The sequence below is a fragment of the Protopterus annectens genome, chromosome 3.part0 (genome assembly GCF_019279795.1).
Source record: "Protopterus annectens isolate FY-2018-M chromosome 3.part0, PAN1.0, whole genome shotgun sequence".
Taxonomy (NCBI): Eukaryota; Metazoa; Chordata; order Ceratodontiformes; family Protopteridae; genus Protopterus; species Protopterus annectens.
Window position 1 is genome coordinate 491,665,208 of NC_056731.1, and position 26,555 is coordinate 491,691,762.

General features: G+C 39.5%; 1 protein-coding gene and 1 long non-coding RNA gene across 2 annotated transcripts in view; one reads left to right on the forward strand and one right to left on the reverse strand.

Annotated features, from left to right (window-relative positions):
* The window catches only part of GLB1 (galactosidase beta 1), a 1,256,403-nt gene extending 1,252,486 nt beyond the window's left edge, over positions 1-3,917 (reverse strand). The window contains exon 1 of the mRNA XM_044064915.1: positions 3,751-3,917. Coding sequence (XP_043920850.1) covers positions 3,751-3,828 — 78 coding nt within the window. The 5' untranslated portion in view covers positions 3,829-3,917. The remainder of the gene's footprint in view (positions 1-3,750) is intronic.
* Positions 3,918-4,548: 631 nt separating this feature from the next.
* Positions 4,549-20,698, forward strand: LOC122796443. The gene is made up of 2 exons (XR_006363976.1): positions 4,549-4,634; positions 19,401-20,698. It is a non-coding gene; the product is annotated as an uncharacterized LOC122796443 (long non-coding RNA).
* The last annotated feature ends 5,857 nt before the right edge of the window (positions 20,699-26,555 follow it).

Sequence of the window (26,555 nt, forward strand, 5' to 3'; positions counted from 1 at the left end):
ATGAGGTACACTGAATATGGGGAATATTCTAACCTTTGCTGCGTTGTTTAGTATCAGTGGGTGAGCGGATAACAGTCCTCGGTCATCAGCAATCACATTTCTGTGGCACTGACTTGAAAGTCTGCAAATAAATGCCAAACAGAAGAGGTCCCAGCACAAATCTCTATAGTACCCCACTAGTTAAAATTCTGCATTCACAGAAAGATCCAGCAACTCTCATAATCTGGAAACTGCTGGATATCAAGTTTGCAATCCAATACTCAGTGTAAGTGTTTACATGAAGTTTGTGTAACTTTTAAATAATACCAGCATTGTGATGATGTCAAAAGCCTTAGGAGGTTGATAAAATTAGCATGCACTGAGTGACTGCTGCCCACTGTCTCTGCAACCACTTCAAAAAAGACTTACAAAGGTTCAGTATACAGGACCTGCCTTTCACAAGCTCAAATGGATTGAGATTGAGATCAGTTAATTTGTCTACAACCATATAAAACAGTTCTCTTAGGATACCTTCCATGGCTTTGCATAATGCTGGTGTGACTAAATAAACAATGACTTGAGTCTGTAGAGAGGCCACCCTTGTGCAGAGGATTCAAAGTGACTGGTCTCCTGTTGTCAGACTGAAACCCAATGGATATGATAAAGATGAGGAGTTTAAAGTAGAGGTCTGGAGACTGCAAAGTTGGCAATGATGAGAATGCAGCCTGGAATGCTCTTTTCAGAGGAAACAAAATCCCTGTCAGAGGCTAAAACTAATAAGACTCATTTCAAACTGATTTCTAAGGACACAGTTTTCAGTGTTTTTTTTTTGGGGGGGGGGACAATGTGTACAAATGGGATAAAGTCAGTTACTAAATTTATCTGCCAATATACTGAAACCAGAATGTGTGATGGATGAGATCAGTATATTGTATGAGGTTATATCTTAAATTTCTTGACATAACCAATGACTACTAGTTTACTTTGATATTTCAAATTCATACTCCAGTCTAACTCCCCACAATGGTCCTTCTGAACTCCATTTAAAAGTGTTGCCTTGCTGCAGAAACATCTACAGCATGGACTTACTCAAGCCATTCCACTTGTACAAAGACAGCATGTACTCAGCAAGCCCATGCTCTACAGGGTGGAACACCCAAGTCTTGCAAAACAGCAAGCCACAGCCACCTCCCACCCTCTCTGCAGAATGGATATGGGTCGGCAACATCTGTTCAGCCCCATCTTTCCCACCCAAGTTCTTCCAGCACCTGAGCCATTAATCAAACTCTGGGCATCTGAGCCATTGGCAGGGCTTCATCCCTTCATGCCAGAGACAGCCAGGCTAACATTTATCTTGAAGGTTGTGTGTCAGGGCTGGTAACTCGGCACGTAAAAAATCAACTACCAATCATTAGCGGACCGGAGTTCCGCTGTGGCGACCCCTAACCGGGAAAAGACGAAAGACACAAACAAACAAGCATGGCTAAAATAAATAAATAACAATATTTGGTGGCTTACTGATAATGAACATCTCATTAAAAATGGGAGGATGAAATAAAAAGAAATTGTGTATGAAGCTTCTCAAAAAGAGCTGTTTAAAACTAGTAGACGCAGAAGAAGACAAAAGCATCCAGAGAAAACATGATATTTTCTACTGCACTGGAGAAACTAGGAAAAGTAAACTGTGTTCATTTTATGAAAGCACAAATAAGCAACTGGACTGGTGTTTAAACAATGGCCATTTTACACTCAATCATACTTCACAATTCCTTTAGAGAGCTGCATCCATTCATCCAGCCATAACCCTTTCTCCATTATTTTGCATATGTGGTCGAGCGGGCCACTTTAACAGTTGATTATCATCTAAAGCCAAGGTTCACACCGCAGGGCAGGTAGCCCTATCACAGTTGTCCTTGTCTACCTCTCAACTGTACAGATTTTCGCAGAATATCCAGATTTTTGCCTAATATTTTTGGTCCGTTTTTCATAAAATCGTGGTTTTATGGCAAATCTTTAAAGACTGAAGTTAGAAAATAAGGACAGGCATTTGACTTCAGAAAATGCGTGCTAATGCAAAACTTGTTATTCTGTTAACTTTTCTAAGTATGTAAATGGAATATTTAAAAACTGTTCATGTTTCGGGCCTTTGTCCCACTTTTAATTATGGCTTTGTTCGGATTTCCTGCTCTAAGAGGTTGAGAGGTATAGATTCCTTTCATGCACCAACACATATGGACAGTTTAAAAGTATATATTCCACCATTGCATGCATTTGGAATGTGGGAGGTAACCGGGCCACCCGGGAAAAGCCATAGGGAGGGCATGCAGACTCCGCACAGGCGGCACTCCCAGCCCAGAATCCAACCGAAGAACCCCTTTGTTATGCTTATTAGCTATCATTTGAAAATAAAAGTATATAAAAAGGAACACTCGCCTGTTGCCTTCTACTGAGGTCCCATCTTAAACCTCGCATTAAACTAAGTAATCATCCACAAAAAGGATTCTTCGTTGAAAGTTCTAACACTAAACATTGCAAACAATTACGTTGGAGATGGTGTCTCTAGCGCATAGTAATACAATAAAACATATTACCAAACAAGCTAAAAATAGGCAGTTTTACATTGATGTTTGATGGCGGCACTTTCTATCTAGCAACAGGTGCAACTCACTGAAACGCGAAACGTTAACAAAAACAGTACCAATCTATAACTTTCCTGTCGGTTAATGCACGAGCAACTACTACTAAATCTATGTGACCAAGAAAATCACCCAATGCCACTCGTATTACTAGAAACACATTCAAATATGCTGAGTACAATAGGGCAATGTAACAGACACAACAGTGTCATAACAGCACTGTATTTGACAGACACCTGTGTAATTGTTTTATTACGTACTGTTCTATTGCATCTACATTTTTCTATTAAGTTGGGTCCCCTATAAAAACGAGCGCTAATCCAGTCAACAACCCACAAATAAAATAAAGTATCGGAATTAAATAGGTCCTACTGTATCTGTCACACGTATAGCTAGTGAAGTTAGAGCTCCTGCAGAGATCTTGCTGCCCCTCCCTCAGCCTAGGTCTCTATCTGTTCATCTAATGTACATAGCGGTTTGATAAACCAGGAGTTTGCATCCTGTCTCATGACAGACTTAGGTTTACATACCAGGAAGCTATCCTCTTTTAACAAACTGACAAACATCACTCTGGGCCAGCTATCTGGAATGAAGTGAAAGGCACAGCCATGATTTTCGGAAAGGTAATCCAACTACCAGAAAGTAGTCGTCTTCCCAGAATTGCACCCCAATAGAAACTGCATCTTTCTGAACAGAATACATATTTCCCTACTAAAAATACAAACTTCAGCAAAAAAATAAATTTTATATATATATATATATATATATATATATATATATATATATATACATATAATTTTAAATACTATTTAAATAAACTTAAGAAATGGCACTGGACAAAATAAAACAAAGATCATGTGCGTGTGTTGCGTATACATAGCTACGCAGATTCGAATGATTTAAATTTTAGTTGCAATAAAAGAATAGCGTAAATTCTACTACTAGTGAAACAATGAGATGAAACTGCCCAAGATCAAATTTGGCAGTAGATTGTAAACAAATGCAACCAAACACAGATTAGCCTTAACATCGCATCATTACCTTATTTGAATGCGGAAGTTACTTAAAAAACATTTAAAATTCTGCTTAAAGCATCGAAAATAGTTGTAAAAAAGTTTAAAAATAAATTACTCACAACATTTAATAATGATATACTGAAAATCCCAAGAAAGAAGAGATAGCAGAAAGAAAACACACTCCCAGAGAAAGCCATGCTGCACTGCAGATCGAAATAAAAGTCTTGTGACCATTGGAGTAAGTCAGCTGATAAAATAAGGAGCACAGCCCCCTTGTATAGTATAACTGTTACTACGCCGTACGGCAACTTTTAGTGGAGCTTTATGTTGTATGACTGAAGGTTAGTAGTTTCATGTAATTTAAAAACTCAACAGTCCGAGTAAACTATGAGAAACAAGTTATCTCGGCACCTTAGGTAATGGGCGCAAGAGTAGATGTAGGCATATCTGCTTTTTGTTTATATTTTGGAGGGATGCTCTGGATGGGTTCTCAAACCTTTGCTACATTAGTGCTGTAATTAGAGCTGGTAGGCGACATAGACAGTCGCGTACCGCCTCGTGAAGGTTAGGGGCCCCAAAATGTAATACCATTGAAAATACACGTAACCGCAATTTTATTTTCTTTTGGAATCAAATTAAGATCCGATGGTTCGCACTATTGTGCTCTGCCTCCGCTGGTGCTTGGCTTTCCCGACTTCTAGCTGGGGGGATTTCAACTTCCGATTCTGGGTTATACCGCAAGCAGCCCTAAGCAGGTGCATTGGTCTGCCTCACCCTTGACTGACTGAATAGTTCAGTCTGGTCAGGGTTCAGCGGCAGGTCACATAGGGGTACACATTGGCAGTTACGTTGGGTTTGTTTGACCTTACTGTGCTTTTTCTTAAGTGATTATCATCTGCTGGCCAGACCGACGAGAACTTAGTCTTAGCTCGCTCCACTCCTCATTCGAGAGTGATTGAAGTTTGAAAATGTCCATTGCTGTCAATGCACAAGTGGTGATAAGGTAAATATATTATTGTCTTCTTGCAGCATCTGCAGTACTTTTCTATTTTTTGTTTGGTAATTTGGCGGGAAAGGCACTGGGTGATAGGGTTACCACCTGTCCCACTTTGAGAGGGATGGTCCCTCTTTGGGCAGTTGTGTCATGACAAAAAATATTAAAAAGGGCAAATGCCCTGAGATTGTAGGACATAATTATGTCCCATATTTTATGTAATAGTTGCATAAAATAGTTATTTCTGTATCTAAAATACCTAAATGTTACAAGAAACATAATAAGGAACTAAACTGCTACAAGAATAAGCTTTTATTTAGGAAAACAAGTTTAAGTTCTATCCTTTGTACTGACCGTGGGTATGTGTCGGCCTGTAAAATCTGATGTGTGTCCTGAAAATGTCCCACTTTGGCCATTTGAAAAGGTGGCAACCCTACTGGGTGAGGATTTTGGGTTTAAAGCAGTCAGTGTCATTAGTATTACTTGCTGATTCTGAGGTCGTTGGGGAAGCTTTCTTTTTAGTGCTTGTGCATATGTAAGTACTGAAGGGGTCGCCGAGGGAAATGTTTAATTCTTGTGCTTGTGCATACACAGACAAAGTAAGGGATCCTTGGGGGAAATTTAGTTTGATGTAATTTTGTGATTATTATGTATACAGACTAAAAGTCATTGGGGAAAATGTTTATTTTTGAGCTTGTGCATACATGGAAAAGTAATTAAGGGAACCTTCAGGGGAATGATTCATTTTCTTGTCATTTGGTGGTGCTTGTTCGTACATGGGACATACTACTGAGGGTGTCATTAGGAGCAATGTTTCGTTTTGGTGCTTGTGCATACATGGAGGAACCTGACTGCAGAAAATGCTTCATGTTGGTGCTTGACCATACATGGGCAATCCACTTAAAGGAACTGTGAAGGGAAATTATTCATTTTCATGTCAATTTTGCTTTTGCATACCTGGACATTTTTCCCTTTCAAAAAGTAAAACAAAACTTTTTTTTTTTTCTCTTTCGCCTGAACCTTCTTGTGTTCTGACTGTCCTTCTCAAACATTTTGGAAATATACAGTATATTTCGGAGCATTTGTTATAACTATTTGCTATAACTTATTTAAGTATTTTTTTCTGGCTTTTTGATTATTTACTGCTTAGTGACTGCATTTTTGCCTGTTTATTGCCTGTTTATACAGCTCTGCATTCTATTTAAACTGTTTTTGTGTTAATTAACTGTTTTGCACTTTTAAAAAGTTATTTGTTGCTTAATTTTACCTGTAGGCTAACAAACTCAAGTGCGCTAGCCGTTTAAAAGCATTTATAGCATTTACTGTCTGTTTTTCCTCTGTTTTCTGCAAAAAAGACAAAGACAAAAACATCTTGTTTTCCCGCCTTACTGAACTAGAATAGTCCAGTCTTCAGAGTTTGCTGATCTCTGGGCTTTGTCTTGGTTCCTGTGCTATTCCATATCCTTATTTGGATAAAAGGAAGCTTCTTTGTTCACCAGTGGGAGTGGGGAGCACTGAGCAGCCTATTTGTCCCTAGAGGAGTGGCACCAGCCAGAAACTTGTAGTCTATTGGCCATTTTGGGTGAATTCCTAGCTCTTTTCAGGCCATTTTGGGTGAATTCCTAGCTCTTTTCAACCCCCTGCTATAAAGCCCGCTTTAGCGCAGAGTTGCCCATAGAGCACCATTGGGCAGCGCCGGTTAACAAGGTTAAGCTATTTCTGGCTCCGTAAAGTCTGCTCTTCAATTTTTCCCTTAGAACTTCTCTACTTGCAATCTAAACAGTCTATTCTCTATCTCAAAAGCTCAGCACTTGCTCCTAAAGCATTTTTATATAGGTAAAGTACTGGTATACTAAACAAAGTACTACATTAGCCTAGAATCCCCTTGAGAACCCATTTCCCTATAGGTCCCTTCTGACTCAGTTACACAGCAAACTTTTTCACTTTTTCTAGCATGTCAAAGGGGTCAGTTGCTAGTGTCCTCTCCTATTCAGCTGGTGAATCTGGGCATCTTGAGGCAATGTTACAATTGCCTCATGTACACAGACAACCCACTCCTTCTCCCACAAAACACAAATACATGTGAGAGATGCGACTATATAGCCAAACTGGAGGCTGAGCTCTCAACTCGGGACTGGCAAGACCAGACAGGAGGAGAAGGAAACCACGCACACCACAAACCCAGTTTCACATAGAACTATCACAACTGCAAAACAAACACATGAACACACAGACATACTCGGAGGCACTGATCAAAAATCTACCAAAACTACAGAGGCCTCCAAAGCAGACACCCAAGCAACTGCCACCTCAAGACATAAGACATGCAACACACAGTTCTCAAAGTCAGTGTGCTAAACAGTCACAGCCCTTAAGGCCAAACACAATGCCAGACACACTTGTTATAGGTGACTCCATAGTCAGACACACTGACGTCCCACTCACCAGACTGAACAAGGAAAAGATCACAGTAAGCTGCCTGTTGGGCGCTAGAATCCGCCACATAACACAAGCACTCAGGTCACTCCACAGCAAGTACAAGTATGACTCAGTCATTGTGAGGAGCTCTCAGATTATGTAGCCCAGGCCGGTATGACCCTGACCCTGAGCAGTATCCTACCCTCACCAAGAATGATGCCACAATACAGAGACAAAATGATCAGCTTTAATAATTGGCTTAATTACTGGTGTCATTCTAAGGGGATCCAATGTCTGTCTGCCTAGGATGACATGCTTGACAAGCCACGCTGCTTTGCAAGGGACGGCTTGCACCTGTCACCCCTGGGCTTCTGGATATTGGCAAAGGCTCTTGCCACCCCCATAGTGCCTTTTAGGCAAGGCTCAAATGATAAACCTACTGCCCTAGAACACAAAAATGGTAAAAACTAAGGGTAATACTGCTCAATGCCAGAAGTCTAAACCTCAAGATGCACGCCCTCGAAGCCCTCCTCAGTATGGAGAACATCGATGTCTGTGCTGTGACTGAAACCTGGTTCAAGGCTCCTGAGAGCACCCCAGCACTATCAGGTTATACCTCATATCATGCGTTCCGGCCCCAAAATCTGGACCGAACCACAAAAGGAGGGGGGAGTATCCATATTCATAAAGGATACCCACACCTCCAGGTTAGTGGCAACGCACCTCCAGGTTAGTGGCAACGCACGAAGCATCGGAGACCATCCAGGTGCAATTAACCATAGGTAAAACTGCCCTACAGTTTGTAGCATGCTACAGACCACCCTCTCAAACTCAGGAAACCCACACAGCCTTCCTGAAGACACTGGAGAGTATGAATGTCTCTCCAAACACCATCATATTGGGTGACTTCAACTACCCAAACATAGACTGGGAACATTACTCAAGCCCCAACACCCTAGCCCAAAGGTTCCTGGAGTTCATAAACTCAAATGCTATGGAACAACTAGTCACCATACCCACAAGAGGAGAAAATATACTAGACCTGATCATCACAAACATGGGGACAAAATGCTCCACACCGGAAGTGTATCCCTCATTGGTGAGATCAGACCATAAATTAATCTCACTGGAGATCCACATCCCGCCCCCAACCCCAGCAAAAAAGACCACAATGAAGAACTTCTCAAAAGCAAACTTCACACTTCTTAAGACTGGAGTGGTATCCTTCAAGGCCCCTGAGCCAGTGGAAACCACAACCCATGCTGCTGAAACCCTTACAAATGCCTTCTACGAGCACCTCCAGGAATGTATGGATCAAGCAATCCCTAATAAAATCAAGACCCTTTCCACCAAAGGCAGGCGCCCGGTCTGGTGGACCCCAGCCATAAACAAACTATACAACAAGAGGAGAAAGCTACTACATGACGGAGCAAAATCCCTAAAAGGGAAGGCATCTCTGATCAATACTAACAAAAAACTATGATCACTCATAAAATCATCCAAGGCCAACTTTGAGAGAAAAATCGCTAAAGACACAAGACAATCATAAGGCCTTCTTTAGCTATGTTAGAAACCTGGGTGGAAACTCCCAGATATGCTCAGAATTGGTCCAAAATGATACAAAAATCACTGAACCCACAGACATTGCCAACATACTGGCAGACAGGTTCAGTGCAAACCCCCCCCCCCTCCCCCCCAAAAGGAGAAATATCTATCCCACCAGAGTCTAGCCTCCCAAACCTCTCAGATGCCCAGGTGAGAGCTGCTCTCTCTAAAGCAAAAAACACAGCATCAATGGGACCGGACGGTGTCCCCGGCTGTGTGCTACACAAACTCAATGAGGAACTAAACCCACACATAAGGCTGTTTAATCTTAGCCTTACTACAGGATACGTACCCAAAGAATGGCGTATGGCAACTGTGGTCCCACTCCACAAAGGCGGTGCTTCTACGGACCCTGGAAATTACCGCCCCATAAGCTTGCCGAGCATTGTCTGCAAGGCTATGGAGAGGATCATAATGGAACTCATAAATAAAGACATTGGGGACCTACAGACACTGGATCCTACCCAATTTGGCTTTGTCAAGGGCAGATTCTGCCTCTTGAACTTGGTCGACTTTTTCGAAACTGTCACTAAGGCCATTGATGAGGGTAAGGCAGTTCACACAGCCTACCTTGACCTAGCAAAAGCGTTCGACACAATACTCCACTCGGGCATCATAGAAAAGCTCACCAGCTTAGATGTAAACCCATATGTCACAAGATGGGTTGCAAACTGGCTCAAGGACAGAACCCACAGGGTTAGAGTTGCTGGTGCCATGTCAGACTCTAAGCCAGTCACGAGCGGTGTCCCACAGGGCTCAGTCCTGGGCCCCCTCTTGTTCGGCATTTATTTTTCTGAAGTGCAGGCAACATAGGGGGATTGTGGCTGACCGAATTAGAATTTGCAGATGACTGCAAACTGGGCACCATAATTGACACTCCATCAGACACAGACATCCTCCAGAGAGGTCTCATAGAAATGGATAACTCGTGCCAGAGCCATGGCCTTAAGCTAAATGCCAAAAAATGTATAGTCATACCCTTTGGGAAAAACAAGGTAACCCCTAATTACCACATAGGTGGTAATCCATTAAACATCTATCGGGGACCTGGGGACCCAAGTTGACAGTAACCTCTCTTGACACACACATTGCCAAAGTGGTTAGGAAGACCTTCTACATTGCCCACCTGATCATGAAGGGATTCGCATCCAGATCAGGAGAGGTCATTGTACCCCTGTACTCTTCACTTATCAGACCAATGATTGAGTACAACGCCCCATTCGGAATGTACCTTACCTGACACCTGCAGCAGTTGGAAAGACCCCAAAAGTTCCTCACCAAAAGGATAAAGGGGCTCAAACATATGTCATACGCTGCCCTACTGAAGAAACTCCAGCTCTATTCAGTCGCATACCGTCTGCTCAGAGGTGATCTGTGCCTGACCTACAAGACCATGTCCAACCCGGAATTAATGGACATGCTCCACCTCAAAAAATCCAAATCCACCAGAGCCACGAGAGCAAGAGACTTAAACCTCAACACGGATATAAATAGGACGTGCTGGAGGGACAGATTCATCACCCAGAGACTCCCTACACTATGGAACAGAATCCCAGTCCATGTGAGGCAGAGCCCCTCACTGACTCTGTTCAAGCGAAATCTTGACGAGTGGATGGGAGATCGTAGGTTTACCCTGGGAATCATCTCTGTGTCATTGCTGGACAGAGGCACAGCAAACTAATGGGAATAGTATTCTCATCCTAAGGGGTGGTGAAAGCCACACACACACTCTGGCTAGGCTTATAAATGCCCTAGGGCAGATAGCCTAGTATGAACCTATGACAGATTTCTGAGAGGGTTGTTGGGGGAAATTTATTTTGGTGCTTGTGCATACATTGGACAAAACAGTGAAGGGGTCCTCTGGGGGGGGGAATTTCATTTTGGTGCTTCTGCATACATGAACAAACTGCTTAAGGTCTCCTATTTGGAAATGATTCATTTTTATGGCATTTCGTTCTTGTGCATATGTAGACAAAGATTCAGTCTGATGTCATTTGGTGCTTGTGTGCATACATGCACACAATACTGAATAGATCATGTTGGTGAAATTATTCATTTTGATATTTGCTCCTTATGTGCATACATGGACAGGCTATTGAACAGGTCATTCAGTTAAATGTTTCATTTTTGTGTTTTTGCATACATGGACAAACTGCTTAAGGGAACCTTGGGTAAATTTATTAATTTTGATGTAATTTGCTTTTTGTGTATTCATTTTGATGTCATTTGCTTTTTGTGCATGTGTGGACAGACTGCTGAGGGGGTGGTCATTAGGGGACCTGTTTCATTTTGGTGGTTGTGCATACATGGGGAAACCAACAAGCCAAAAAAGACCACTCCAGAAAAAAGCAGACTGGATGAGAGAAAAAAATATATATAATTTAATTGAGTGCTTTCGTCAGTATTATAGTGACTTCTTCAGAATAACCAATTCAAGCACAATTGCATCTTAAATACATAAAATAAATTAGTGTAATTAAACACTTGAATATGATGTCACAAATTCAAACTTATAAAAGACAGACTCCCTAAAATGCCATGTGCAAAAACTTATAGGTGTAACTGAATAAATGCAGAATAGCCACAAAATGTCAAATGTACATATGTATCAGACAACCTAAATACTATCCGTGCAAAACATTAACATATATATGCAAATTAAAATCCAAATAAATGATAATTGTCAAGTTATTACTGTGTCTTTGTATTGAACAGTAATACTATAAATTAAAATCTGCTTTTAATTTCAAAAAACTTGTGAGGGACATGACTTCATTCAAACCTGGTGTAGTAATGACATTTACCTTCAACTGCCATAGCAGCTCTTTAAATTCAAGCAACAAGTGTCCCACTTCAGCAGCAGCTGTGAGATCAGTACGACCGCATGGTAAGATTCCAAGCACTCATTTGGAAGTGTTGCCCTGATAACAGAAAAGTACCCATTTTGGTGCGTGTGCATGCATGGATGCACAGACTACTGAAGGGTTTTGGGGATACACTGCAAAAAGGATCTATAGGGGAAATGCTTCATTTGGTGCCATTTTGGTGCTTGTGCAGTGCATGGACAGTCTTCTGAAAGGATGCTTAACAAGTGTTTTATTTTGATGTAATTTGGTGCTTATGTGCATACAAGTACAGACTACTGCAGCCTGAAGTGGTAATTGGGGGGAAAAGTTTCATTTTGATATAATCTAGTGCTTTTGTGCATGCATGTACATATGTCTGAAGCCTAAAGGGGTATTTGTGTGAAATTTCATTTTAATGTCATTTGGTGCATGGGATCATACATGGACAGACAAAGGATCTTTGGGGAAATGATTTGTTTTGATGTCATATTTGTAGTAGTGTACACATGTACAGGCTACTGAAGGGGTTGTTGGGGAAGTGTGTGTGTATACATCTCTGCAGGGGAATGACTGGTTTCAAATGATTGTGTGTGTTTGTCTGCAGAGGAATGACTGGTCTTGGATAACTGTATGTGTGTGGGGTGATTGCAGTATAGGGTTACGTAGGGAATGGATAGTGAATATTTTTCCCAACTGAGGGGCTTTTTATTAATTATTTTTGTCCAAAAATCCAAAAGTCATTTTAAAGTTAATAAAATAGGAGATTGATATAAAGAAGAAAACTGAAAATGGTTCAAGTATTTTTGTTACTAATGAACTAATTTAAAACTGATGACTGACAAATCCCACTAATATCATGGTGGCTATTTTCAGTTTCTCAACTGCCTCTTGCTCTGAGCCTTCTGTAGTAAAGGGTGTGTGTGCGCGTGTATTCAAAGAAACTTTATTGTCATTTAGGACCACATAAGTGCAGCTCAAAGGAAATTACAAATGTCAGCTCAGCAGAGAAATGCAGTGCAAATAACCTAGCTACAGCGGTATCAGAGAATACCATAAGAAAGAAAATAACAGGTATGACATGCAAGAGGTAGTTCACATTACATAAACACACTCCATATCCATTATCCAATGATTAAAAATAAATGCCCACCACCAAACCCCTTCATGGTTAAGATAGAGAATAAATTGAGACTAGTAAATAGCTGTTTAGTTACCGCATTGCACTTGATAACGACGTAACTCAGTATAGCCATAATATTGCATAACAGTAATACTGGAGGTAATTGCTCAGAGCAGCAGTATTAAATGAAGAAAAGAGGCTTCAATGTATTTGGTATTATGGTTGGTGTCAGAGTTAATAAGTCTAATAGCTGTAGGATACAAACTGTTCCTGAATCTGGTAGTCTACAGCAGAACCTGCAGTACCTCCTTCCAGACACAAGTTATGAGAGTCAATTTTGGGCTGAATCCACTAGTATTTTGTTCTTTCTTGCTCTTGTAAAGAAAAGCTCCTGAATAGAAGGGAGGTTTGTGCCCAAAATTTTCTCAGCCACCCTCACCACCCCCTGTACTTCTCAGCAACTGTGCAGTTGCAGAACCATGCTTTGAAGTTGCTACTGAGGATGCTGTCAATAGTTCCCCTGTAAAAAGTGGTAAGAGCAGACAGTGGGAGCCTGGCCTTTTTGAGCTTTCTCAGGAGGTGAAGCCTCTGTTGAGCCCTCTTGACTCTAAGGTTGGTATTAACAGTCCATGAGAGGTCATCTGAGATGTGAAAGCCCAGGAACTTGGTTGTTTTGAATTTCTCAACTACCTCCCCTTTGCTAGAGTGGATGGTGAACTGTTGCCTTTCTCCTGAAGTCCATAATCATTTCTTTGGTCTTGATAACATTCCGGTCCTGATTGTTCCTGTCACACCAGGCAGTCAAAATATTCACCTCATCCCTGTAGTTATGTTCATCCCCACCACTAATGAGACCCATGACTGTGGTATCACCAGTGAATTTTATAATATGGTTTGAGTTATGTTTTGCACTACAGTCATGGGTGAAGATGAAGAGCAAGGGGCTGAGCACACAACCATGGGGAACACCAGTATTCAGGACTATGCATTGAGAGCTGTTTCCAGTGCATGTCTATTGGGATCTACCAATCAAAGTAGAGTCCAGTTATATAGGTGCTTGTTTATCCTGAGTTTCATGAGCTTATCCACCAGTTGCATCAGTATCCGTGTTGAACGTAGAACTGAAGTTGATGTATAGCAGCCTTACATAGTTGTTCCTCCCTTCTAGGTATTTTAGTGCAAGGTGTAGTGTAACTGATATCGTATGTGCAGTCAATATATTCGCATAGTATGCAAACTGGAGCAGATTGAATGACTTAGGCAGACCCACAGATAGATGTTTCTTCACAATCTTCTCAAAGCACTTCATGACTGAGATTAAGATGACTGGTCTGAAATCATTTAGGCAGCTAGGGTTGGGTTTCTTTGAGAGTGGGACAATACTTGTTTCTGTAACACAAGGGAACTTTCTCCATAGCAAGGGATGAATTGAAGATGTCTGTCGGTACCAAACATAACTGATCAGCACACCCCTTCAACACCTTGCCAGGTATGTTATCTGTTCTCAGCAGCCTTCCCAGGATTCACTTTCTTAAGCTGAAGTCTCACCTCCTTCGAGTTTAAGGTGAGCACCATCTCCTGTTTGTCAGTGTTTGTTTTAGATGGTACGGTGGTGTTCGATCTGCCAAAGAAGGAGCTCTGATCATTTAGGAATTCCAAGCTTTTGGGGTGTTCTTGGGGTGTTTTTCCAAGCCACACTGGGGTGTTTTGGTCTTATAATCCATGAGATGCTGTATGCCCTGCCATAGGTTTCTTTTGTCCCTCATGCCTTGGAAGCAGATCTGAATTTTCCTCCCATACTTCCTCTTTGATGCTCTTTTTCAGATTTGGCCTGTTATTTATGTAGGCAAGAACTGATTTGGTATAGGTGTCTAACTGGAGGTTGTGCATAGCTGCTGCTTTGAATACTTCCCAGCAGGTGGTATTGAAACAGTCCTGAAGGCAATCCGTTGAACCCTCCTGCCAGACTCTGATCTGTTTAGTTGTCGTTTTTTTCTCTGATCAAAGCAGTCTTGTAGATGGGCAGAAGCAGGATGGCAGTGTGATCAGAACTGCCTATGTTGAGGTGCTTCAAAGGCTCCTTTAATGTTGCTGTAAACTTTGCCTATAATTCCCCTCTGGTGGGTAAATCCACATACTGATAAAAATGGGGTAGCACCTCCTTAAGCTCAGCTCTGTTGAAATCGCCTGCTATCACATGTGCAATATATTATGGAGTTTATGTGGACTTTCAGTGGTGTTAGCACTGGGGGGTGTACAGTGCTGTGACATGTATACCACTGATTTCCCTTTTGTACTTGGAAAGGTCTGCATTTTAGTGCCAATATTTCCACATCTTTGGAGCAGTATGATTGAACCTGCTTACAGTCTTTGCACTGTCTGTTATTAACATAGATGCATACACCACCACCTTTAGCTTTACCACACTGTGCTTTACATCTATCTGCTCTAAAGAGAGTTGGTCCATCTAGGTTCGCAGCACTGTCACTAACGTTACTACGCAGCCAGGTTTTAGAGAAAATGAACAAACAAGTCTCTCACCTTATTTTTTTGTGAGCTCCATTCTCATAGTCCATCTTATCTTAAGGAATGTTGTTGATGCTTTTCATTGTACTTAATTAGGATCGCTCCTTTGTTTTCAATAAAGGATATTCAAATTTTAACTAAACTGTGAGCTATGTACTATTTTCTATTTGATTATTTTGTAGCATGTATTTTACAGTTCGGTTTTTATTAAGTGAAATAGGTGTATAATGTATGATAGGCGGTACTGCCAGCCTTGCCAGGAGAAGTGGGGACTAACATATGTCAGCACAGCTAGCTGAAATTTTGTAAGAAATTGTCATTTGTATATCAAACTGATTTGTACAGATGCTTGTACTGAAAATGTATTTGAGGCTTGCTTGTGTTAAAATGTATAAGCTCTGGTCCTGCTGGAAGGAAAAGCACGTATATTATTGTAACTGAATTAAATGTATACTATAATATTGATAATTATATATAATAATAAATATAATGTATGAAAGAATAGGTTAATATCAAAATTTAAAATACATCTGAAATTAAATTACTTTATAGGTTGAGCCATAAAGATGTCCCACAGTTTTGAATGGAGCAACAGATGCAATGTCTGTGCTAGAGAATAGGTTGTAGCTCCTATAGGAAGAGTGGAATAGTTTTATGAGTTCTAGAAGATGCACTACACCTGAGCAATGCTCTTGAGTGTATTATTGACATGTAGGTGCTAAAATCCTGGGAACCCCTAGTGAAGAAGGGTACTGCAGGAAACCGAGTTTGATGACCAGATGTTTGTCATTCCATAAGCTAGAAATAGATGTTGGTAGGAGATTGCTCTTCGCATTCTGTATTCTGTCTTGGATCTGACAAGGACCACTCACCACCATTATCTTGCCTTACTCTATTCCGTAAGTAGGCACAGTCATTTAGATTAGTCAAAGTATAGTGAGAATAGTTGAGCATTGTGTTTTTCTTTAACTGTGTAACTCTTTCCAGCTGTGTTATTTTCAATATTTCCTTTGGCTGAAACTATTCTGTTTAAAGTAAATAGATATTTAGTATTTTCATGTTCTTTTTATTATCAAATGTATTAAAACTTTTTATTGTGGCTTGTCCTTTTTTGAAAATATTTTAAGTTTTGAGGGCATTTTCACATATTTATTTGGTGATAACTCAGGCCATTCCTGAAAGCCTTTTTGTCAACGCTATCATTTTGTATGAATATTAATTTCATTCAGTATAATTGGATACCTTTTATAAGAGCCTTATAGTAAGTGATTGGTGGCAGTGAATCTTCCTTGTAGTCTGGGCAAAGTTGGTAGAGTAGGTAATCTGTTCCAGCCTTTCCCAGGTCTGTCTGTCTGTGTGAAAATTTTAAATGTAGTTATTTATTTACTTGACATTTGTTAACCAGTTTGGGCCATCTGAGCTCAAGCCCATTTTCAGTGGAGACCCGAGGAGAAAAGCTCCAAAAATACGTATCCAATCGTATAAAAAAGAAGCAAAGTACATTAATTACATACAGGGATGTAAAATTCAAATATATGACTGGTATAAAGCAGTTTTCAAATAGAAGATGTATACTTAAGTTATTAGCATGATCAGCTTATGTAAAAATGTACAGAAACACATGGAAGAATAGCTTTTTACACTTTCATATTATACAGGGAACCGAAAAGAAGCAAATTGTTAAACTTGTTAATTATGAATTATGTTAGTAGGTATAAGTGTAAGAAGAAAGGAAAAGTTAGTTCTAAGCAAAGTGGAAGCATAACTTTATACATGGTGACATTTAAACAAGGAAAATGAGGTAGATCATGTTTGGCATTGACTTCCTGAGGGTATAAGTAGAAGTGAATAGAATTAGTAGTAGGTAGAAAGGGATAGGGTTTTATGTGGGGTCATGGCAGGACATAGCCATGATTTGGCTAGATATTTTTTTAATTCTTTTTTTGAATTTGCTGGGGTGTGATTCTTATGTTGAGTAAAAGTTTGCACCAGCTGTAAGATACTGAATACTTGTATAGCACATTTGCAATGGTTTTATTGGGTTTGTAGATTTGAAGATTATGTTGGTCTGTGCTTACATAGAGGGCATGAAGGGGTATAGTAAGGTACAAAATTGGATAAGGAGGGTCAGGCAGAGGGTTTGAGTAGGAAAGATGTTATGTAAAGTTCTGAAAGGTGTAGTTGGTGGGGGAATTTGAGCCTGTGATGCCCCAACCACTGCCAACCAGTAATCAAGGAGCCTCAATCCTCCCCACTGGCAACAGTGGGGGAATGTTGACTGAGAGGATGACAGGTACACATACAAGTATTTCCAGATGCAGCGTTCTGCATCAAGTGCAGTTTCCCTTGAGAGCGCACAAAGATCACAGTCTGTCTGGGGCTGATTTCTGGCTCTTTCTCCAAATCCCCAATAAGACTTCTCAATGGCACAGCTATAGAGTTGAGATCTTAGCTGAGATACCACGCCAAGACCTCCAGCACCCTGTCTGTCCAACCAGTGCTTCGTGTCCCTGCCCAGGTAACTGACACATACTCTTTGAGGTTTGATTTACCCCACACAACTGGGAAAGGCTGGCACAAGTTTTACTAGCTATGCGTCCTTCTGCCCAGACTGTAAGGTAGTTTCCACTACCACCAGTTTCTCCTTATCAGCTACTTCTAAGATCCTTAAAGGATGTCCAATCTTACTGTGTAATAGTAATACTAATACAAATGGTCGTTTGACCAAGAGCAAAGGCTATTAGGAGTGGCTGTCAGTGTCACCAAATAAATGAGTACTCTCAAAACATAAATATCTCTACACATATCCGCCACAATGAAAGGCTTACACATATCTGCCACAATGAAAGGCTTAAATGTATAAAAGAAAAAGATAATACTAAGTATATATTCACACAAACAACAGAGTTCAAAACCACGGGAAAAAGATAATACTAAGTATATATTCACACCAACAACAGAGTTCAAAACCATGGGAAATATTTAAAATAACATTGCAGTACAGCTTCACACAAAAACATCTAAACTAAGCTTTACTATATTCTTCTCTGTATCTAAGAGTTGTACTATTTCCTAGTAACTCACTGTTGGAGTAAGGTAGATCTTATGGTGAATGGTTCTTGTCCGGTCCAAGACAGAGTGCTCTGTATTGCTAAGAGACTTCTCAAATTAATATCTAAAATAGGGTCTATATTAGAACACTCAACATTCAAAATGTTGAGTGTTCTAATATCGAACCCTACCAATCGAAAATACTAAACATCGAACATTCAGAACAGCAAATTTTTTCCTAAGGAAAGAATTTGCTGTTCCAAAACACATACATAGCACAAGCACACCAAACAAACAGCAATCCACACACATGCACCTAAACTCTTACACCTAACCCTACACTAAACTATACACACACCATTAACTATCCACTTACCCTAACCCTTAGGTCCGTCACTATCACACACTCACCTCACCCGGGCCCTAACCCTCATGTCCACACAATTGCACACATTAACCCACACCCTAACTAACCTTACCCGCACTCAATCGCACACTTACTGAACCCAACCTGTAACTTTCCACCAGAGCGCTGAAAATACAGAAGCAACAGAAACGGACAACCAAATTCTTTCCCTAGGAAAACATTTGGTTTTCTGTTCGATATTTTCAGCGTTCGCTGAAAACGGGTCTATATTGGAACACTCGAATTTTAAATATTCGGTGTTCTAATATAGACCGTCTAAAATATTATTGCTGGGATAGCTTGCAGAATTGTATAATTTTTGGTCATCTGACTTCTAGTTCCCAGGCCAAAACGTCCATTGCTAGAAGCTGGCAGCATTTAGCATCTACCTGTTAATATGCAGACAAGGGCTTTTCCTCGGATCTTTGGCAGATGCTGGAAATCGTAAAACAATTGTATTCCTTCATGCTTCAAAAGTAGCAATTTAGTTCACTCCAAGGACAATACAGAAATCTTCCTAGCACATACTCTGCCTCTCTAGCTGCATTGAAAACTTGAGAGGTAGCCTTTCTATTGCATCCTGTAAAGCCGGGCCGCATTGAGTCAACAGAAATTGTTTTGGGGCCACATATAAAATATATCCTATAGTTAACTGTTTTGTGTCACGGCGACCAAAGTCTACTTCCTGGCTGTACTGTAGGTGCATTCGAACAATGAATAACTGTTATAACTAATATTTGCCTTAAAATTCTTAATCTAACAGTTAACTAACATTTTTTTTTTTTTTTTACACACAAAAACAGGTACGGAACTCTTCCATTTATATGAGATCATACCTCCTGATTTTGCTGGTTTCTTAAAGATGTCCATGTCTGTCTTCTGTCATGTCCTTAATGTCCATATGTCGTCCAAGGTGCTGATGTATTCTTCCGTTTCCATTTTCATTGCAGTAGATATGTCGTCACTACTGGGATATTGGACCTCTGCTTTCATCACTCTGTAGCATCGATAAAGTGGCAAATACTCTACGGATGAACCTGTTGCCACACTTGTTGCTGTTGCACTGCTATTTGGTGAGGCTGGTCTGAATATGAAATGTTTATCAGTGGTGATGCACAGCTTGCAGGAATGATAAGACCTACAATTCTTTGTCCTTCAGTACTCAAAACAATTTCACTTTTGTGGATGGTTCCCAGAGTTGTCCATTTACCATCTTAAATGGTATTACCAAACTGAGCAGTCCTTTTGAAATGCACATTACATAATGTCTTTGGAATCTGTCCTGAAATTATGCAAGACATGACTACATCTGGCACTGTCAAGTAATCCACAGCAACATCTCTGCTTTTTGTCACTCTGTAGCATCGATGAAGTGGCGAATACTCTGCAGATGAAGCTGTTGCCACATTTGTTGCTGTTGCACTATTTGGTGAAGCTGGTCTGAAGATGAAAGGTGGTGTACCAGTGGTGATGCACAAAGACCTACAATTCTTTGTCCACCTTTACTAATTAAAAGTGAACAATTTGCATTTTTACATTTACTGCACTATCAGATCCTAGAATACATTCAGCTTTGGTTCCCACACTTAGTAAGGAGCTGCAAAGAACATGGTATGTGACAACCCACTCCGATTTCACAAGGTAATCTCACACCTGCTTTTTTGCAGTTGCCTCTCCAATATGCATGAGTGCACATTTCAGCTGACTACTTGTACAGATCCACACAGTGAGGCATAGCATCATCAGATGACTTGTACAGATCACCCAATGAGGCATAGCATCATCAGATGACACCTTTTTGTACTTCTTCCTTAGATTACTGTACGTCTCCAACTTGAGTTGTTTCCCAATGTTTGCAGAAAATTTGAAAGGGGTCATCCAGTGTTTCACTTTTCACAAATTTCAACAAATAACTGACTTTATTAATAGTGGCAATGTTTATTCATAAAACCTGTTCACAAGGGTGCAGCCAGGCACAGACCTTTGCAGAATTCAAGCATATTTGTCCTAGTTCTTGTTGTACTTGGTTTCCATATCAGGAGGTGTAGGCTGTCAGGCCAAGATTTTTCTTTTGTGTAATAAACAAACCTTCTGAACATAACATTTTTAATGTGAACACTGAGCCTGTCTTTTTGATACCAGTGCATCTATATCTGTTTTGATAGAGGTAGTAGCAATGCGAAGAGTATTTTCAAGATGCTCATGTGAAATTTTAGTTCAGATTTTACTTTTTGTATACTTATACAAGAAAAAAAATGCTTGCAAATGTATGTGCTCCCCAACAGAGATGTCATGAACAGGGCATGTTCGTGAAGTGACTGATATTTTTCTTTAGGCAGGTACAGCTTATAAAAGTCCATTAAAGACACTTGCAGAATTTTTTCTTTAAGTTGCATATCTGACTGCAACTGTATGCATTCTAGTTGCAGGTTTGCAGGCAACATGTTGATGCCAACTGAGAATGGAGTAGCAAATACACTGAAATGCTGTTGGTGTTTTCTGAAATCTACTCGAGTCCTGTGATATTTTTCAGTATTTACATGGCTTTGTTCTGTGTTTCAAAGTGAATGAAGTTATTGTTAATCTGACAGTGACATAATTTCAGTTTCACTTCAAATGTCGTCACTGTTTGAAACTGTAATTTATTAGTAGATTTTCACCTTGGAGGTGCAGGTTCAGGTCGTTTAAATGAGCAGTGATGTCTACTAAGAATATTAAATCAGCCGTCCAGTTTGCATTTTCAAATTCAGGTATAGGCTTAACTTTTGACTCCATAAAGCACTTTTATTTCATTTTTCAAATCATAGAAACGTTTCAGTGTTTTACCACGACTTAACCACCTTACTGCAATAAAGTACACAATGTCTCCATAGCTAGTTTCCAAGGTCTTCAGAAACTCTTGGAACTGGTGGTGATTTAATCCTCTAGATCTTATAAAATGTATTGTTTTAATAACTTTCATAATATTTTCCATTTTTAAAGTCGGTGCACACAAATTTTCCTGATGTATAATGCAGCAGTACTTCATGAAACTCCTATTACTGATCTGGTTTGCATCTTCCATTAGTGTTAGTCCTTCCTTCTTTCCAACCATAGCTTGATCACTGTCCATTACTATGCCAGACATGTTTTCGATGGTTAAGGAAATTCTTGCCAGTGTTGCTGTTAGTGCTTTATCAACAGACTTCGTGGTATCTTTCAGTGGAACCAGAGAGGCCAGTTCTTCAGTAATACTGAAATTGTTGTCAACACCTCGAATAAATGTGGCAAGTTGTGCCAAATCTGTAACATCAGTGCTGTCATACAAAGCTATGGAGTAAAATTTGAAAGTTGCACACAGATTCCAAAGTATTTTCAATATATCTGGCTATATCTTCCATACACCTAGCGATTGTCTGGTGTGAAACTTAGAAAAATCTGATTTTTTTTTTTTTTTCATCACAAATTGTCTGCTACACTTTCAAGACATTCTTTAATAAGTTCACCATCAGCAAATGGCTTGGATTTTATAGAAGTTAAATTTGCTACAACAACTTGCCTTGACTAAGGAATCTGGTTGAGTAGCTGATTTGTGAAACGGCTCAGCTATTTTTGAAATGTAAGATTTTTTTTTTTTTTTTTTTAAATCTAATATTTTTTGTCTATGGCACACTCCTTACAATTCACTTAATTTTCAGTGCATTTGAATATAATGATTTTTCAAATTGTAGTCCTTTAAAACTGATACCACTTCTCTGCATAGTAAGCTAAGTGCTTTATTATTAGAGTCAAAGAAATAGTTGTCTTCTCCTGAAACACTCATTTGATCTGCTATTTTTCTTTTCCTTGTACCAGTTTTGTTTTGGCATGATGCAGAAGCCATGCTGAAATGTAAAAAGAGTAACTAGTATTTACTTTATTCCTAGTTATATTTATTATTTTGAAAACAATGGCTAACCATTTACATTAAAAATTAAAGCTATATGTTAATGGTGTTGGAGGAAGCATTTTACATCCACAACGTAACACAAATTTCCAGGCAGGAGAGAGACAGGGGAACCCCTGGGGTGAATTTAGTTACCCATCCAGTTGTCCAGATTGCATTTGAGGAGGGCCACTGAGATGCTTTGTTTCACTTGTAGTACTAATACCATTACTCTTCAAAATGGCTATTGCGCGCACGCGTAAAGTGCATCACATTTATTGTGACTGTTGGTCTGTACTTTGTACCACTAATACTGGGCCTTTTGAAAAGTTCTTCATATAATTCATGAAATTCAGATGGACTGCGATAGAGCTATGAACATGTATGGTTAGCATGTATGCAACAGTTTCTTTCTGGTACAAGGATGGTAGCTTTCAATAACCTAATAACATCCCTACTGTCAAGTTAACTGTTTACTTTGCATGCTACCCAAGGAAACGCATTCACTTGCAGGGAAAAAGCTGGCGCACACTACCACTGTCATTTTAGTTATTCACTACAGCACTACTAGTACTCACTGAGAACACTCCAGCAGTTCATGTATGTAAAATGTCAACATTAGCAGTCCTACAGTACTATAATCCACAAAAATAAGCCAACAAATTTGCAATAAAGTAAATAATTCACTGACTTAATAAAACAATACTGAATAAGCTAAAAGAGGGTCTCGCCCAAACAAATGACTGGTGCCAGAAACATGGCCTCAGGCTAAATGCATCATCCCCTTTGGGAAGAGTGATGTCCCCATAAATTATCACATTAATAATTTTGTAAGCACGCAGTCAGTCGTGAGGGACATGGGCAAGACCACAGTCTGTTCAGATGTGTAATCGCAGAGACACCGGAAGAACATGCAAACTGAGGCATTGGCTGGAGGCCAGGATCAAACCTTGTACCTTATGTATGGGAGGCGAAGGCCATAACCATTATGCCAACTGATCTCTATTCAAGAAAATAAACAACTCTATAAAACTGTATATAACTACACCACCATAACAGTAGTCTAACATATGCTGAGGTAGAGGAAAAAACTTGCTATAGTTCCTAAGCATCCTCCTAGATTACCTCAACCATGTTAAAATACTGACATTACACCCACAACTGCACCCACAGTTACTGCTGCTTCTGTGTTACCTGTACTGTGTCATTTAGGTCCCATAAGCCTGCAGCACATCCCTATGCTCCAAGACATGTAAGAATAAATTATGCTTCATTAACTTTTTTTCTCCAAGAAACATAACTGGAAAAAACATAAACGAAAATATTTGTTTTGTTGTTGCACCTCCTGTGCACCCTCATGTGGAGGACTTGGTCCCCTCACAACCCATGGATCCCTGCAGTGCACCAAATATAATTACCCACGTAGTGGTGAATAATCGTAGGTGTTCCACATTGGTGGTGATGTGGAGAGATGCTTAAACTCTCTCCTCTCGTCTGAAGAAGACGAAATCCTGACATAGAGCAGCATTTTATATTCACCAGAAATGATGCTCAAGTACAGTGATGAAAATAATTTGGTTTCAGTATTTGGTTAGTAATTTGGTGTCATTCAAATGGATCCAGTGCCTCTCTCTGGGTCAAAATCTTCAGCTGACTTTTGGCAAGTATAGCCTGCATGTCTAACTCTTCATTTACTGGCTAAACATCACAACTCCATAGCTCCTGTTTTAGGCCAAATTCACCTGATAAACATCCCAACATAAATTCCAGTCCTGACTACATCTATTCTAGGTAGCATTGCTGAATGCCAGAAGTGTCGGTAGCAGAATCCCTAAACTGGAAGCCAGACTTGTTAAGCAGGATATTATCCAGTGATAACAGGTGCCCATGCTAAGCTCGTCCATGCTGCATACTCCTGTTTCTATTTACTATGTCTGTTATTGTACCTCTTTTCATAAAACTTGTATCAGACACATAGTTTACATACTTATTCTTAAACAAATTCTACATTTTAATCATTTGTAACAAGCAGCCTGCAAAATACAGCTAGGAACAGAAAACATAGCCACTGAAATAGCAGTTAACATTTAATAAAAAAAAAAAAAAATGAGAGCCTCCTAGGTATATAAAGTCACACACTAGCCTTTAGCAGAACATCTGTGCATATTAGTAATAAATATCTCTAGACTCTTGTAGCATGCTTTACTATAGAATCCATCTCACCTGTGTATCCCCCACAATTTTATTTACCCAGAATGACATCTTTAAGTTGATAAACTTGACAGTTGGAATTTATGAACAAAAGCGATGCATTTAAATGGGAAAGAATTCGTATACTTCTGGCAATTTAAACTCACCCTTGCATTTCCCTGCAAAAAGCACCTGGAGAACCCCCACACACACACACACACACTTCTAGTAGCCAAGGTACCATATTAACCAGTGTTGTGCAGAAAAATGTGTTGCAACTAACTCGCAATTCAGTAGAAGATGCATACATATTTCCATCACACAACTTCAATATAATCCTATAAACCTGTTCTTTACTCCTTTTACACCCCCAAGCTGCAACCACAGGAGACTCCTTAAAAAAGCACTGTATTACCTTTAATTATTTATCAAATTAACCAAAATAGGGCATCTGTATTTAACAATATACTAATCATATAAAATTCACAGTCCTAATTAGAATTCTGAATTCAGTTACACCAGTTATTTTCAAAATTGCTTATAGTATAACAGTCTACCAGACATTTTGAAGCTTCACTTTATCAGAATTAAAGTATTGAATTTGCTAACAATTTCACTTAATTCTGTGAAGTCTGTCCAAGAAAATAGCTAAAAAATCTCACATCACCACAAACACATAGGATAAGCGATGTCCATAAAGCTTAGAAAATCATCATTTGTAGATCATGGTTATAGGTTTATTTAATACAAAAAGGACATTTGTGTAAGTCTGACCATTAATACGGTTTACCCACTTATTTTCCACTGTCACACTGGTTGCACTCATACCTCTCAACCTCTTGGAGCACAAAATATGGACAAAGCCATAAATAAGTGGGACAAAGGCTCAAAAATAAGGACAATTTTTAAATATTGTTATTACAGACTTAGTTGATAGAATAACAGGTTTTGCATTGGCATAAATGTAAGTAGAAAGCACTGCTTTTTATTTATTTATTTATTTTTTACTAGCTAGCATTTGAAAAGACACCAGAACTAGTTAACCAGTTCTTCCTTGAGTGGAGAACTTGAGGTGGAGGTGCAGGTGACTTTTGATATTCCTTAGCAGGAAAACTAGCGTAATCATCTGCATGTCACATTACATGAGACAACAAATACTCTGATAAGCGATTGTTGAAAATATTGAAAATGAGATGTTAAAGAACTCATCCCTTTAATACTCCTGCAATATGTTTTAGACCGGATAAGAATGTGTTCGTATTCTACCAAATGGACTGACTGTGATCAGTGAGGTCATTTAACAGACTTTTCCACTCCAAACTGCTTGAGCTCCAGTAAGGATGGTATGACAGATGGTGTTAAAAAAATTTAAGTGATTCTGGAATATTGAACACAATATTTTCTGTCATTTGTTTTGATGCACAAGTGAAAGCTGCAAGTGAAGACTATAGCTTATACTTTGACCAGACATTTGTGTTTTGTTGCTGAGTAGTACATTTGCTGCTGATTAGGTCATTAATACATTAATATGTGCATATTTCTCAAGATTTTTAGTTAAAGGTAAAAGCAGGACTGTGTGTCTGTAGTGTATAGTTTGACATGTCTGGGTATGTTTTTCCTTTGATTTGGATAATATGATTCTTCAATTCATGAAAGGATTTTAACCATCCTGAAAGGTTCCTAATTTAAGTTGGTAGTAAGTCATTTAATTGTTCCACATTTGGCCCATTTCTTCCACATTATGGGAGAACTGCCGCACATTTTAGGGATGGAAGCGTACTGCTCAACCTCTTAGCACATTTCTTGGTAAAGTAAAAAATAATGGGGGCATAGGCCCCAGATTAGGGGATTTTTTTAATATTGC